General features: G+C 33.8%; 2 protein-coding genes across 5 annotated transcripts in view; one reads left to right on the top strand and one right to left on the bottom strand.

Moving 5' to 3' along the window:
- Positions 1–99: 99 nt before the first annotated feature.
- Positions 100–4,106, bottom strand: LOC116293738 (BCL2/adenovirus E1B 19 kDa protein-interacting protein 3). Its single transcript, XM_031701199.2, has 7 exons — positions 3,946–4,106; positions 3,703–3,835; positions 3,470–3,518; positions 2,865–2,947; positions 2,706–2,795; positions 2,240–2,314; positions 100–1,848 (listed from the first exon to the last, which is right to left on the bottom strand). Exons 1-7 carry the CDS (start codon positions 3,995–3,997, stop codon positions 1,806–1,808), a joined length of 525 nt encoding a protein of 174 aa, XP_031557059.1. The 5' UTR covers positions 3,998–4,106; the 3' UTR covers positions 100–1,805.
- Positions 4,107–5,106: 1,000 nt separating this feature from the next.
- LOC116293757 (uncharacterized) overlaps positions 5,107–15,776 on the top strand; it is a 41,725-nt gene continuing 31,055 nt past the window's right edge. For 3 of the 4 annotated variants that reach the window (XM_089028431.1, XM_089028430.1, XM_089028433.1), the window contains exons 1-16: positions 5,107–6,143; positions 8,654–8,872; positions 10,718–10,843; positions 11,318–11,455; positions 11,610–11,777; positions 11,895–11,957; positions 12,233–12,322; positions 13,210–13,341; positions 13,602–13,685; positions 13,824–13,880; positions 14,102–14,161; positions 14,249–14,317; positions 14,453–14,512; positions 14,629–14,688; positions 14,786–14,857; positions 15,026–15,091. In XM_089028431.1, coding sequence (XP_088884557.1) covers positions 5,439–6,143; positions 8,654–8,872; positions 10,718–10,843; positions 11,318–11,455; positions 11,610–11,777; positions 11,895–11,957; positions 12,233–12,322; positions 13,210–13,341; positions 13,602–13,685; positions 13,824–13,880; positions 14,102–14,161; positions 14,249–14,317; positions 14,453–14,512; positions 14,629–14,688; positions 14,786–14,857; positions 15,026–15,091 — 2,169 coding nt within the window. In that variant the 5' untranslated portion in view covers positions 5,107–5,438. Of the gene's footprint in view, positions 6,144–8,653; positions 8,873–9,879; positions 10,010–10,717; positions 10,844–11,317; positions 11,456–11,609; positions 11,778–11,894; positions 11,958–12,232; positions 12,323–13,209; positions 13,342–13,601; positions 13,686–13,823; positions 13,881–14,101; positions 14,162–14,248; positions 14,318–14,452; positions 14,513–14,628; positions 14,689–14,785; positions 14,858–15,025; positions 15,092–15,776 lie in introns of those variants that run through there. The other variant, XM_089028432.1, reaches the window with a different exon arrangement.

The raw sequence follows: 15,776 nt of genomic DNA, 5'->3' as shown, positions 1-15,776 counted from the left end.
AACCTTAAAGCAGGGGTTTCTCATATTTATCAGTCAGTGATTTTCTTTTGGTAAGTTTTTTTTATTTGGGTAAAAAATGCAGATAGATTACACAAAATGTTTGTGTCACTGGATTTATTTTTGAATAATATGCAATGCAATATTCTATACAAAAGATAGAGAATTAATCTATACTTCAACTATAGCAGCAACAAATTAATAAAAATATTGACTTCTAAAATGCCAGTTACCTTACACAATGCATGCAGCTACATACATTAGAAGCAGAGCTTATTTTTAACATGAATGCATACAGTGTGTTGTAAATTATCCAGCAGCAACAAGAAGACCCTGCAATTCTTTTGGTCCAAATTGCCTAATACTAAAACCAAAAAAGCTATAGCTAAACAAATACTAAAAAAACAGTAATGATGAAAAGGTAAATTATACACCGTGAAAAGATGAAAAAACTTACTGATGTTTCGGACACTAGTCCTTCGTCGGAGTAAAAGAGCTCTTTTACTCCGACGAAGGACTAGCGTCCGAAACATCAGTAAGTTTTTTCATCTTTTCACGGTGTATAATTTACCTTTTCATCATTACTGTTTCATTAGAAACACCGACGCAGCTCACAATAGTTTTTAGCTAGTTATATCTTTTAAATACTAAAGAACCTAGCAATAGCTGACCTTGTATTTACAAACTTTGCTCACATGGTACACAGGAAAAAAGGAATTGCAGGGCTATGAACAAACTAAGGAGCAAGTAGTAGGTGTGATGTCCAGTGAAATCATGAACTATAGGAAGTACATGTAGTAGCTAACATGTAACCTTAATAGGTGTTGTATGATACTACATCATTCTATATACATCTAGTAATACTGTCTGTTAATTTTCTAATAATATAAAAGGTCAGAAGGCCTTAATTAGGTATTGAATATTAGTAGTAGTTCTCATTGGAAATTATATGCAATTGTTATTATATTTTAGAGCAGTTTTCGTATGACTGTGAAAAGCTCAGTGCCGTAAGCGTGACGTGCTGTGACCATGATACTTTCTAGAATTTTAATTGGCTGATTTTTTTCACGCACAATATGATAATGGTCTAAAAGTGTCGTGATCTCGGCGTGACCGTGTCCTCACCGTGTTTATGCCGTGTTCCGGGTATTTGATTGGATGGAGAGTAAATTCTCGTGAAATGTGATTTGTCTGGCGTATCCCTTGCTGTGTCACGACCGTGTTCATGCCGTGAACTTTTCACGGTCATACGAAAACTGCACTATGTAATAGATTAAGTCATTCACACATTTTAAACACATTCTAAACCAACGGCAAAAAATGGGACATAGGTGCATTTTTAAAATTCATAATTATCTGTCCAAGTTACTTTATGATATTTTTCTCTTTGTTTCCCAATAACTTATTTATTTGTACTAGCTGGAATGTCAGATTTTTTTTGTAAGATTATTCCCTCTTATATAGCTCCCTTATAACTTTTAAATATTAGCACACTCCTTTTATAAAGGTCTAAAGATAGTGGAATAATAAAAAATGCATTTTTTCAAATAGTACAAAGCATTTCTTCATATAATGATTATCAACTGAGAGACTGGTTGATTGTAACAATAAGGTCAAGTAATTCACTTATTCTCATGACCTTATCATTGAGAGATAATTATTACCAGGATTTGTAAGTGATATTTTGGTTGCACCTTCTTGGAAAACATCTTTTTTTCAAAAATGTATGTCTGCTTCAATTGCTCTATTTTTTTGATAAATAATTCTGTCATCAGGTGTCTGTGAATTGTCAATATGGACTTGTTTATTCATGAGCTCTGGATGACAGCCATCTTTTTTCCAACATACACTCTGAAAAATATAGAATGTAAAAATGTGAAAGGTGTTACATTCTACTGCAGTTCTCGGCACTTACTTTTTTGGATAATAAAGCAATAAGCTAGTAAGTCTATAAATCCAGTATTCTACTAGTAGCTTATTTAGGTAATCCAAAAAACCCACTAGTCTATGGAGTAGTAAAGTAAGGCCTAATTTTCACTGGTCTGGAGCAAATTATTTACTAGTCCCAGTGTATTGGGCTTGCCTTAATGTTGAGCACTGTACTGCCAGAGCTGTGTTCATGAATGGCTATAGGACTATGGCAGTGGAACATGCAAATAAAGACTATTGGATTAAGAAATGATAGATGAATTTAGGCCCCGCACTGTTTTCTGCTAATCTATGGACAAAGAAATTTACTTACCCAATACCAAAGGCAACAAGGTGAGTAAAGATAATGGTTGGCACAACAATATAGAAATTAACATTCAGCAGGTCACTAAAAAAAGGGTAAAATCATATATCATTTGTTAATTTTCCAATTTCTTGGACTGTCATTGGATATGAGTGCATACAGTTTATCTATGTTATGAAAACTGTTTTCAAAATATGCTGTACAAGGGCATAGAGAGGGCACCAGGGCCCCCTTCGCTGCAACAAAATGGCAGCAACATAATGGCAATTTTTTTTAAAATGTAAAACTGAATTTTAAATTTTGATATTTTTGTAAACCGTAAGGTGTCTTGGGGGGGGGGGGGGTTAGTGGGCACACAAACAAAATGGCAATTTTTAAATTTGCCCCTCCCCTTCTTTGGAAAATCCTGGCTACTTCCCCTGGAAGGCTGATGGTAGAGTGATATTACAATTAATGAAATTATTTTAGTGACAACCTTTTCATGACTTTAGTCTTTCTCAGGCTCAGCCTTGTATGAGAATGTGTCTTTTTTTGTTTCTCACTTGGATGTCGCAGCTTCCACTCCCTTTAAAAGAACAGAAGATATTAAGTTTGATACAATATTGCCTATAGAAAAAAATTCTTCAAAACTAACTTTGGCGGGTTTCGTTCAATCCCACTTGACCACTCCCATATCCAATCAGTCTTGGGCTCCTGCGGTAGAAGGGGTACACTACTCTGAAATTAAAAAATATATATTAATAATCAATTTAGAAAATTAATTCTAAAAATCATAATATTTGAAGCAAGTAAGATCTAAGATTGATGTAAATATTAAGAGAAATATCTAGTTTTTACGCCCTCCCCTCCCACGGTGCAGCCCTTGTATATGATTTGTACACGTATGTAAAACCCGTATAATAAATATTAAGCAACAACTTGAAGCTTGGTATTGAAAAAGGCAGAGTAAAGCCGTGACTTAACTCTTGCTTTTAAATGCAAACTTTAATCGAACAAATAATAGTTCTGAAGATTAATGACAAATGTCAAGCTCGGTTGATTTTTCCTTTCTTGATCACGAAATCCCAAAGGAAATAAGCTCTTTAGTATCGTGAGAAAATCTTGTTATCTCAAGCAACACGAAAATTAGTCGAGTGGCCTCTTATTCGTATCTAGAAACGAGAAACTGGGCGGAAAAAGGCAAAGAAACAATAAACACACAATGAATGAATAACATATTATTCCCGCTATTATATTCACCTGGGCGAGTTCTTGGGTTGGACTTGGTGTTGAAGGAGTCTTTTCTCCGCTATGTAAGAGAAAATGACAAAAATATGAGGTGAGGAAACGCTTAAAACTATGGATTAGCAAAGCCAGTAGGTAATATGGATGTAAAGAGGGTATTTTTGGAAGTAAAATAGATGACAAGATACGTAAATAACGCCGTCAGCAACCGCAAGAACAAGCCGCAGTAGATATGGTCCTTTACTAACTTAGAATTTTGCTTGTAATGATCCTCTACTGCCTCAGCTAAAAGATCTTCCATAGCTCCTGATTGTGAGCCTGTAGGAGAATGATGAACACTGTTTCCATTGCGCATAGAACCATCCAAATTCACCCAAGATCCTAAAACGAATAACAAAAAAATAACAAAACATTATCAAAATGTTGCCAAAACACAAATCGAACAACCTACGCAATCATTACGATTTCTCACGTTCTTACTCGATATTTACCATTTAATGACTCGCTGGATGTTTCACTATTTCCGTTAGTATGATGTGCCATGATTGTCGAAGTAAAAAGGCCAAATAAAGGCGACAATAATCTTTTTTATTCACTGAACCCAAGATTTACGCAGACTTGTCTTTCAGATTAGTGTTTGTTTACCATGACGTTCTGTCTTCTAATCCACTAACCAATCACACTAGCGCATTATATCACGTGTCTATCACGTGCTTTTATGATTACAAAAAAAAAAAAAAAAAAAAAACGTTTCTGGTTTATACCAAGGTTTTTACCACGGTTTGAGTACAGGGTTTATGTTTTGGCTAAATGGTATATTGCAAATAGTTCTGTTATATTTTCAGATAATTTCCGCATACTTCTAAGAGGTTTTTCAATCATTTTGCATTCTTCGGAAATCGCCATTCCAACTATCTCACTTTCCCCCACTATATTTTTATAATCAAAAATCTGGCAAAGGTATAAAAACTTATTTCAGTCGCCAGTGTATATATTTTCTCCAATAGTCATAACATATTTTTGAACCGAATAAAGACTTGCTGACGGATTAATATGAGAAGATCACGTTGAAAGAGTGAAAAAATAAAGAAATAAAAGAATGGGAAAATGGGAAATTAACAAGCACAAACCTAATATTAATAATAATAATAATAATAATAATAATAAATAATAATAATGATGGGATTAACACTGGTTTAAACCTTTCAAAGAAAGGAAGGAATAAAAGGTATGTTAAAGAGACAGTGTCAAAATGTCTGCCCTCCTGTAGCCATGTTGACTGCATTTATCTTGTACACTCGTCCTAAAAGACGCCTTCATCAAGCATCGGCTTTTTTGGTTTTGCCTGGAACTTTTGATTTATGGTGCTGTCGTGTTGAAAGTTCTTAGAAATGCGGTATCTTCGTATGCCTCAGTTTGAAAATGAAAAATCCCGCTTAACCGAAACAACGCACCTAGTTTCACAGAAATAGTGAATAATATTTTAGATGGTTTGAAGTTGTGTTTCCTTACTTTGATTAATCCGGCTTTTAATTTATTCTGTGATAAAATCTCTGATCTCTTTTATGCCTTTCTTTCATTTCATTTCCCATACTTCCTTGTACACGCCTTATACATTCCCACCGCCCCCAGGGGGAGGGGTTGAGTAGTGTGATGCATGACAACAAGCAAGCGTGAGCTATCTTCCTCACACCGTCAGATATTGCGTCCTTTGAATTACTTCACAGAGAACAGTTACTCTAAACTCTGTGGTTATTGAATACCCCTACAATAGTTTATGTTCCTGATAAGATGAACATTTTCAGAATATCATGGTTCATAAGGTGTAGAATCTCAAACCGCGGTCGCAGAACTGAAAGCTAGAGGAAGATAAAACATGGAAAAGGGTGTCAAGTTTTTACAGGTGGACTTCAAGGATAGCAGTAAATAATTGCTCGTATTAAATACAACTGGTTGGTTAGACTGAAGAAGAAAAGATATAGCTATGACCATGAATAGGAGTCAGTCTTGGAAAAAGATTCCTTCTGGTGAGGCTGAGTTCAAGGAAGATAAACGTGCTACTTCACATCCCAACCTCAGCCATAGCGCTTCTCTAAGTACTGCAGAACTAAGAGCACCACGGTACAGTACTGAGGACTTGAGAAGGAAAATAGTCAGTTTGAATAAGGAGCTAGAGGCTGAGAAAGCTTTCGTAAAGCAGTTAAGGAGAGAAAAATCAATAGATTTGAAACACGCTCGAGAAGAAGAGCAAAGACGAGCAGCCAACATGCAAACTGAACTGAAGTCTAAACTTCACAAGGAGAAGACTAATGAACTAACCGCTCTTAGAGAACAGATACACAAAGATAAGGAAAAAGAAATCTTACAAATCATTAAACAGAAGGATGATGAACTAAGGACGGCACAGCAGAGTTGGGGGAAAGAAAAAGATGAATTGCGCGGTAAACTACGTGGTGAAATATGGAGTGAAGCCAGGGAGGAATCGAGAAAGGAGTTTGATCGCGAGAGGACGAGACTTGAGCAAGAAATCTTGGATTTAAGAATGCAGAAAAAAGAGCTTGAAGAAGCTAATAAAACCCTGCAAGAATCTGATAAACGAAAAGCTGATGAAATACGGAGGATATTCCATGAACATGAGATAGAATTAGAGAAATTCAAGCGCAATTCTTGGCAAGAAAGTAGACGACAAGTGAGTATGATAATGGAGTCACTCCGAGATAGCTTTACGCATGATACAGTTATCATTTATCTAATTTAATCTATCAGCGATATTTATGTTTTTGTAATGTTTAATGTAGCCTTATATCAGATGAGAGAGAATAGGTTAAGTACAAGGTACAGTGGTGAACATATGAACAGATTATTCTGATTGTTGTTGACTATTATATTTGCGACCAACAGTAGCTAGTATTTCTGCTACGCATATAACATGACATTTGTTTGTTCACCTGAAATACAGTTCCATCCATAAAACAACCAACCTAAAACAAAACCTCTATTATTCCTTTTCCCTTCTATAACCAAAGAAATTACAAAAGAATAGGTGTTTGATGGTTTTGTTGAGTAAAATAAGCTATAAATTAAATCCAACGAATGATACAAAATTGAAAGTGTTATTACCCAAGCTGTCAAAAATAATTATGTCTAATTAGGTGTTTTACTTGTTTTACATTCGATCTTACCTCAACCCTTACCATATCAGATACGAAAGTAATATAGTCTATGTATAATGGTATTATACGTCTCATAATATCCAATCATAATTCTATAATAAGCTTATGGAGGGCAAAGCTGTGCTGTGACTAGCTGTCAACAGGTCGTCAACATTGCTTTAGACTTGTGTCATATTTGAAGGTTTGAATTCATTTAAAAGCACAATGTGAAATGACTGCATATTGCTTCAGTTGTAAACAGGATACATTTTTATAGCATTACCCTTTGCTTGTTGCATGAAAGTTATAGAATAATAATATAAATATATATATAGCTGTGCTATATATAACCCACAGTATGTATATATCCTGTTGCCAAGGAAACAACATTAATGCCATGACAGGCTAATATGCTTGGATTATCCATTTACTTCCTATAACATATATATATATATATATATACATCAGAAGGAATTTTACTTCAATTATTGAGAAAATAGGATGGCTTGATAGATATTTTGGTATAATATTTTTATTGATGTTTTTACTAAAAGTAGTATCAAATATTTTCTCTAAAGGCATAGCGATTATGAAAAAGATAAAAATAGACAAAATGTTTTTGAAATTTTTTCTTTTACTTTCTTTTTGATGGAATATGATTTTATTAACAGAAAACAGTAGAAAAGTAAACAAAAAGGTGTTAAGATGTGCGAACAAAAACTGGATTTACACAAAGAAAAGTCCATCTTTAATGAACCGTGAATAGTACATCGTTATCACTATTAAACATCTTTCACCATAACAAAAGAGTAGATGGATTTTCACCCCTTTAGTAAAATTAAATGATAAAATTCTTGGACTTTAAAATAGCCAAGACTATTGTTTATAAGTAGAACAGGATTGGTTAACTGTTGACCTAGATTTCTGATATTAAGTTATTCTGTAACCTCAAAATAGATCAGACAGGTGTTTGGATCTAATGGTCAAGGATGATCAACAGGTGATTCAGTACTGTACGTCTTTGAAATGCACATAACAATTGATTATTGCTTGACATGTTTTCATGTGTAAAAGATACACAATTGACCCTCCTTTAAAACTAAGAATCAAGAAATAAGTATCTTCAATATCAGTGTTTGATCATCATTTATTCTTTGATGGTTTGGTGGAAGATAATGGCTGATAATCAGTACAGTATCAGGCAAGTCAAAAATTCCTTTGTTCAATATAATTCGCATATGTGTACATGAATACTGTCAGCTTATACTCAAAAATACAAATGGATCCAGTTATTTCATTCCAATCAGGTTTAAATGTTGAAAATGTAGAAGTCAAATAATCATTGAAAGAATTTTCAATTTTATTTTGAGCCTGATAGCCCTCACCATGTAGATAAATCATAACATTTATCATAAAAGTCTGAGCAATAATATTTCAGTTCTGTTTGCATTGATTATAAATTATAATTTTTCAAGTACTTGCAAATGTAAACCTCTTCTTTGTATAAATAACAGGCTTTCTATTTAGTTTTTACTTTAAAGTCTACAATTTTTGTATGATATTTTATAGGTTCTGCCTTACTAAAAGCTAAAGAAGATAATGGTTTCTTTTCTCACTTTATTTAATAATTTATTTTGAAGTATTCATGGATCTTTTCCCCGCCCACCATTCATAATGTTGTATGCAGTATGTGCATCAAAATATCAAAAAGAAAGTTAAAAAGCTATAAGATCAAAGTAACCAGACCCTAAATTATAAGCAAATGTAGTATATTTAGTACAAGGTCTTTCTGGTGAGGTTAAATTTGACTTGAGTATAGGGTAGTATTAAAATACTAAATATAAAACAACCATTTTGAAGTAGCTATGCCATAATTATGTGTGATATTTTTATCTTGAGTTTAATTGTAAAAGTATTGCCTTTGCCAATGATTTTTATTTTCTGTGGATATTGATATATGATATTAATTGTTACTGTCACAAGAAAACAACTATTAATAGAAGTTTTAATTTATAAACTGAATTTTTTTTGTTTGTTTGGTTTTCAGATGGGTGAGATGCGACAACTTCTTAACATCATAGAACAGTTGGAGCGCAAGCTTGGTATAGATTCTGGACACATCAACAAGTTACGAATGGAAAAAGAAGGCTTGTATGAGGAATTAAGGAAGAAAACTAATACTTTTGATGCTTGGGATAATAGTATGTCATCGTCGATTAAACCTGACAGTAGTACTAGTGGACCTACCATACCCTCTCCTAACACTGTGAGTATACTATTTATTATCATGATTATAGAGTGGTTTCACAACAGCCATATGGTAGGGCAGAGCTCAAAATAACCACCAATCAACCCCTGGTCATGACCACAGGACAAGTGAGTTTTAGTCATACTTCATATCTGGCTAAACGTCAGTGGTCAAAATAACCTTCAGGGCAAAGATTTGAGCAGACAAGTCCCAGTTCTGGCCAGACAATAGGTTAAATGCATTGCATCTGTTAGAGAAACTATTACTGTCCGTGTATAAAATCAGTCACATACAATGATCCTTACTCCTAATTTGCTGATCAATACAATAGATTAGCCAATCAGAGACAGGGATCATTGTATGTGCATACATCAGGCGTCTGTTTAGTTTTCACCTTCATGATGGCTATACTGTAACAGACATTCTTCACAGACTAGGAAGCAAGCAGCATAATATCAGATCAAGAAATAGACATTTAAAAAAACTGCTTTACATGTATAGCATGTCAATTCTAATATATTTGGCTTTTTAGTCTGACTGCTAGAAATAAACCATGTCCCTATTGTCAGATCCAACTATACATTACTAAGAAATATTACAATAATACTTAAAGTATGTAATCATTTACAATTATTGTTATTTGCTAGTAATATTTATTAATAGCACATTTAGACTACTAGAATCTGCTAAAAATCGCAGAGAAACCATGACATGAAAAACAAAAATAATATCTGTTCATTTAAATTATTTCTCACAGATTATTTTATATCTAATATTTTTTCACTACTGTTAGTTTTACATTTCACAAATTATTCCTCATTTTTATCAATCCATACAATATTACTATTAAAATAGAGTCCATTCATGTCTATTTTTGTTATTATTGAAGTTTAAATTAAATTCTGTTTCCTCCAATAGCAGACTAGAGTTATTGAAAACAATCTAACTGGTGGCAGTATTTTGTTATTCCTTAACATACCAGGAGTATTACAAACATCTAGAACACCAGGCATATTTAATGTATGCAAACACAATCTGCCATCAGCTGGATTGAAAAAGCTCTTTTAATTTTTACCTTCTAAAAATGTGATATTTGTATGAAAGACAATTTTGTGGTATTTCCACCATTTCCATATGGAAAGTCCTCTGTCATTGGTTTGTAATGATTTTATTATTTTTAGTTATAGATATTTTAGTTATTTTTAAGATTGCATGAAGCTGTGTAGGGAACAAGTTTGTGTTTGTTGGCACCTGCACATCTTCTTGTGTGATCTGAATTTCATATACAAACTAATGTAGTAACATTCAAATATTATGATTCTTTATTCTACAGAAATTCCCAATCTATCTACTTTGTAAAACATAGTTTCTTTTAATGGATTTATTTTAGAAATATGATGATCATAATTGTAAATAAAATATAAACTCGAGAAACGTTGCTCTTGTATTAGCCACAACTGATAATATTGAATTATGACAGTATTTACAAGTATTCTTAGCATGGCATCACATTTAAGATTTAAGCACAACCTCATAGGTAATTCTTTGATATAAAATAGCTATAAATTGTTGACTATTAAGATGTTTAAATCTAGTCTAGTTTAAATCTAGTCCATGCAATATTTTTATTTACTAGATGCTATTGCATTAGCGTATATAGACTGATAGTTGGAGATATCATCACTTATCTCATTCATAAATTTTCTTGACAACTTACTCAGACAGCTTATTTGGAACATTACTCATACCAAAAGTATGATAAAGGAATTGATTACTGATATAATAGTGACTTCATATCATCAATCCGTCTTAATTATTATTGGATATTTGTGGTTCTAACGATATTAATATTATTATTGGTAGGACCCAAAGTATCATGGTGTCAACCAAGAGATACGAACACTACAAAGAAAGAATACAGAGCTGAGCTCTTTGGTTAAGAAACTAGATGAGAAAAACCAGCAACTGGCAACAAAAAATGCCGAATTAGTAAGTATTTATTATGATTAGAATATAACTGCCAGTAAACTGTAATTGACATTTGACTAATGCTTATAGCCTGAATAGCAGCCCCCTGGTGGGGATTAGGGTGAGAGGAGTGGGCAGATTGATCCACTAGAAGGCTGCAACGCAGACTAACCAATGCTTGGTCTTTTTGACCTGTAGACACTAGTACAGTGTTTCTCAATCACGTGTGAAATTGTACACTTTGCCCTCAGAACAAAATAGGGTTTTGGTGGACATCAATGAAAGTTTCCCATGATATGGTCTTAAAGCACAAAATTTTCAAGGGCTAATTGTGCCATGTGTTTGTAAATGTCATGGAGACATCTTGATTGACATCCATCATATATCTTCATTATCATGACGATTCTTCGCATGCTTTTGAAAAGCACTGTAAGAGTCTCAGGTATCTCCTATGAATAATCGGATAAATTAAAAAATATGAATTCCATTTGTTAGCTATCAGAGCTTGAGAGAAGCAACAAAGATGCAAAAGACCAAAATAAGAAATTGGAAAAGAAGAACTTGGAAATAACACAGAACAGCAAGAAGCTGGAAAGCAAGAACAAGGCTCTACAGGACGAGATCAATGCTCTAGTTAGTATTGAGTCTTATACTTTTCTTTCTCATTAGACCTCAATTAAATGAGTTTGGGGATGGTTGAGTAATAAAGTGCACAGCCCTAAGTGCCAGCATGTACATCATCCTATATCTCTCATACAACTTATTTAGAATAAAAATGTTTGTCTAGAAAAGAAAACCTGGTTCTACTAGTAGTGGCAAGGATGTTGGCAGTAAAAAGGCAGTTCGCCCACGTGGTCAAGATGCATCACAGACTGATGGTCCAGAGATTGCAACACTCAAGCAGCAAATTAAAGAACAAAGTAAAACTATTGAGGAACTCAAACAAAACTTAATGGTAATTTTTTCTTCTGAATGTTTCTGTAATTGATGATCAATATGATTGTATAGAACCATGTTACAACACAACATGTTTCAAACACCTTGCTGATGGTAACTTTAATTTGTCAAATAGGAAAAAGAAAGGAGAATAGATCTACTGAAGCAAAGAAAGAAAAGTGGGAAAAAGCTAAAACTGGTAAGGATAAACCACACATGCAGTTAAAGGAATATATATTTAGTGTTGGTATATGTAGCTCCTTCATTTTCAAGTGCTGTTCCATATAGGGTCAGCCAGGCTCCTTTACTCTCGCTACACATTTGAAAAGAAGTGGCAGATCACTAGTATCCTATCACTAGTGCTCAATAAACCTGGTTGTTGATAACAAACCAGCATAGTGAATCAGAATTCAGTATCTATAATTATAGTCTACTACTAAGTTTGTTAGTATAAACTTGTTTTATCTGTGTCAGGGCCGTACCTCTGTGGATGCTGTGTTACAACATGAACATGATGATGCTGCATCAGGAGTTTCTGATGTCAGTAGTGACGTCTCTGAAATGGTAGGTATAACATGGTACTGTACCTGTTGTCTAATAGAGTACACAACATGTACATGTTCATTGTTCTCTGTGTTAACAATGTATATATTCACTGAGGAATCTTTAGTTCCATTACATACATCAAGCATTGGTCTGCTCTTAAAACTCGCATAAGTGTGGCATTTTTTGATATATAATGTAAATATCAGGTGTGCTACAAAGGGACCAAAGTAGAATAATCATTCCCCTATATATGTCTAGACAGAGGTATTGCAGAAGTATTTTAATGTATGATAGCCAACACTGGATTAAACTGTCATTATCAGCAAATATTTGACCAATTCCTTGAGAAGTAATAGATAATCCACTCTTTCTTTAATTGCATATTTTTTTCCAGTTAAAGCATTCTTGTATGAATTTGTATTTATGAATTATTTTCCTTTTATAGTGACCAAGTTAATTTGACTTGCTTTAACTTAAGTGGGAAAAGATAGAGAAGAAGGATTGAAGGGGTTGGAAGGAGTAGCTGTAGAGGTGCATGCTATTGTTTTATTTGCATAAATAAACATATAAATGTCCGTATATAATCCCTGTTTACTTTACAAGTCATTTGTCAACATTAAAATTCCATGGTATCTAACATGTACATAAGCACAACCAGCTCATTACATTTTATAGGAAGTTTGCCAGGGTTTTGTCTGATCTGACAAATCCTTTCTGATATAGGGCTTATTAAGAGACATTTGAATAGATTACATGTGATTATGGATATCTTGGAACTTGCTTTATAATTGTTGAGGTCTGTTTTAGATATCTTTGAGGCAAAAGTTAGCTGTACGTACATATAAAACTATAGAACATTCTATAGTTTAGAGACATGGTTTGTTTATATTAATTTTATTCCACAGTCATCAACTGATTCTGGTTCAGATGCCAGCAAGCTAAAGAAACTAACCAAAGAACTTCTAGCATTAGAAAGAGCTTATGCATTATTACAAGCACAAGTTGGTGGTACTGTTGACGTAGAACGCGACGAGCTGGTCAGTAACTGCATAAATCTATTAGTATAGCCATATTATATATGTGTATCGATACAGGAACTTTGGTGTGCTTTTAAATTAATCCTACTAATCCCTTTGGACCAACATAATATGCAATGTAACTATGGAAAGAGTTGATGTGCACATATATTGGAGTACATATACACTCAGCTTACACTGCACATACCAGCTGCTTTGATAAATATTTCTGTGGACATGTTCTTAGTATTTAAAAGTACTTTTGGTAATTATTGTTGAAGGAGCGTCAACAGCTGCAGTCTGACCTGATAGAAAGCCAAACCAGGATACATGAACTGGAAAGAATGATGGATAACAATGCGCAGGTTTGTTCAAATGAGATAATGACGGTATATATCCAATCCTTTATAGTTAGTTATTTGAAAATACCAATATTTGAAGTTAATTCTTGCTAGTTATTTAAATAGATTGACAATCAATATACAATTATTGTACTTGAACAGGGTGGTGTTGAAGATCTGCAACAGCTACAATATGACAACAAGATTCTTTATCAAAAGGTAAAATATCATCATAATGATGCTATTAAATGCTAGTAATATTGAGATTGATAGTAAGGTTGTCATGAGTTATTGCCTCTGGATTTTCCTTTCTCCTTAAGAATTTCTTACTTTGAATGGCATTTATACATCTCTCGCCTATTCTTCCATCTATTCATTCATCCATTTCTTCCCCCATCCATTCATCTTTCCCATACTGACTTGATTTTATTGTATTTCAGCTTATTGCTGCAGAGAATGAAAGAGACAGAGCACTGAATGACCTAACTAAGAACACTGAGGTACACAAGTCAATGAAATTTGTACTCAATATCTCTTTACTTGCAATAGTTCTATTCTTTACTTGTGTTTTAATGTTTGCCTGATAGCATTTGATAGATCTTCAAGACAAGAAAGACCTCCTAGAGTTTGAACTAGAGGAGATGTCTCAGATGTCTGTGAGTATTTACCGTAAACAGTATAATGTAGGTTTTTTTACTGTCAGTGGTGCTTTTCGTTGTGTAATGGGAAGAGAAGTGGAAGAGACGGTTCTCATTGATTATGCTCAATATTTTTCCCTTTTGTTTTTTCAGTTTGCTGGTTCAGAAGATGAGTTTGCTAGTCCACGAAAGATGAGAGATAAGGAGGACAGGGTAAGTGACATTTGGAGGGGTGGGGTGGGGGGAGACAAGGCAAAGGAATGATCACAAAGTTCCCAAGCAGAGTTTTGCTTATAATTTTCTTAACTTGAATATCTTCATCATACCAGAAACTGCCATTGTCTCTTGAAGAAGTGAAAGCTTATTTAGAAGAAATGGAGAATGAGAAGGTAATGAATAGAAGGGATTGGATTCATTTCTTTTGCTCTTATTGTAGTCTTTTCTATTTTCAGTCTTTTTATTGGCATAACTATTATATCTCTTTAGGCTAATGTTCTCAATGTCATGGAGATAGAAGCTTTGAAACAAGCAAGAATTAGTCTTACTGCTCTTCCACAGGTAAGAAGATAATCAAGCATTTAAACATCTTGTTCAATAGAGATTGAATTGAGTTTAGAGCATAGCTGAGAGTGAGGTGGTCCATGATGGCTGTGTATCACACTTGGCCGTGTAAATTGGCTATATTATGACAAAACATGCCTAAGCTACATGGTTTTTTTCTTCCAGAAAATCAGCCATTTAGAAGCGACTGAAGCAGTTCTTAGGTCAAAAGTCAAAGATCTAGAGGAAAGGGTGAGTCATACCATCATAGGGTCATTACTGATAACCATTTACAGGCATGTCATAGGAAGAGGGGCTATAATGATTTGATTGGACGTTTATGCATAAGGGAGGGTTGAAACTAGGTTGATGTCAAGCCATATATATAGTAGGACCTTTTCGTGTAAAACCTTACTGACCCACCCTCTGTTCTCTCCTATTGAATATTGACATCCAACAAGACCTGTACATGCAAGTTATCTATACTTGCAGCAATGATCACGGATTAATTACCATTATTTATTGGATGATGTATTTTGTTTAAATTTTGTTTTTATTTTTGAATTATGTTTTGTTTCATTTACTTCTATTTTATTTTGATTTTATTATTTTTGTTACGTTTGTTCATATTCTAACAAATATCAGTAATACCATTAGTAATATTAATTGCATGCATGCATGGCTAGATCCGTCACTATAGATCGTCTGTAATACCTTAGTACTTAATAGTATAACCCAAGGTCATTACAGCTGGATCATTATCTAATAGTGTTGCGCACACGGCAATCAAAATTATTATTATGAGTATGATGATTATGGTGATCTTGGTGGTGATGGTGACTGTAGTGATGATGGTGTTGCATGATAGTTTCGGCGATGATGATGGTGGTGGTGATTATGACTGTAGTGATGATGATGATGATTATGTTGGTGATGG

Source organism: Actinia tenebrosa, unplaced genomic scaffold (assembly GCF_029948245.1).
Source record: "Actinia tenebrosa isolate PJP-AT-01 unplaced genomic scaffold, QUT_ActTen_1.0 PGA_scaffold12__29_contigs__length_12842862, whole genome shotgun sequence".
Taxonomy (NCBI): domain Eukaryota; kingdom Metazoa; phylum Cnidaria; class Anthozoa; order Actiniaria; family Actiniidae; genus Actinia; species Actinia tenebrosa.
Note: the sequence above shows the minus strand (reverse complement) of the source record. Positions and strands in the feature narration are given on the sequence as shown.

What these genes read in the sequence shown, in the direction of transcription:
- LOC116293738 (XM_031701199.2), bottom strand. Translation starts at nt 3,997, where the DNA reads ATGGCACATCATACTAACGGAAATAGTGAAACATCCAGCGAGTCATTA. An exon ending in ATCCAGCGAGTCATTAAATG is followed by an intron (nt 3,836 to 3,945) that starts GTAAATATCGAG and finishes TATTCGTTTTAG; the next exon opens with GATCTTGGGTGAATTTGGAT. An exon ending in CTTGTTGCCTTTGGTATTGG is followed by an intron (nt 1,849 to 2,239) that starts GTAAGTAAATTT and finishes TATATTTTTCAG; the next exon opens with AGTGTATGTTGGAAAAAAGA.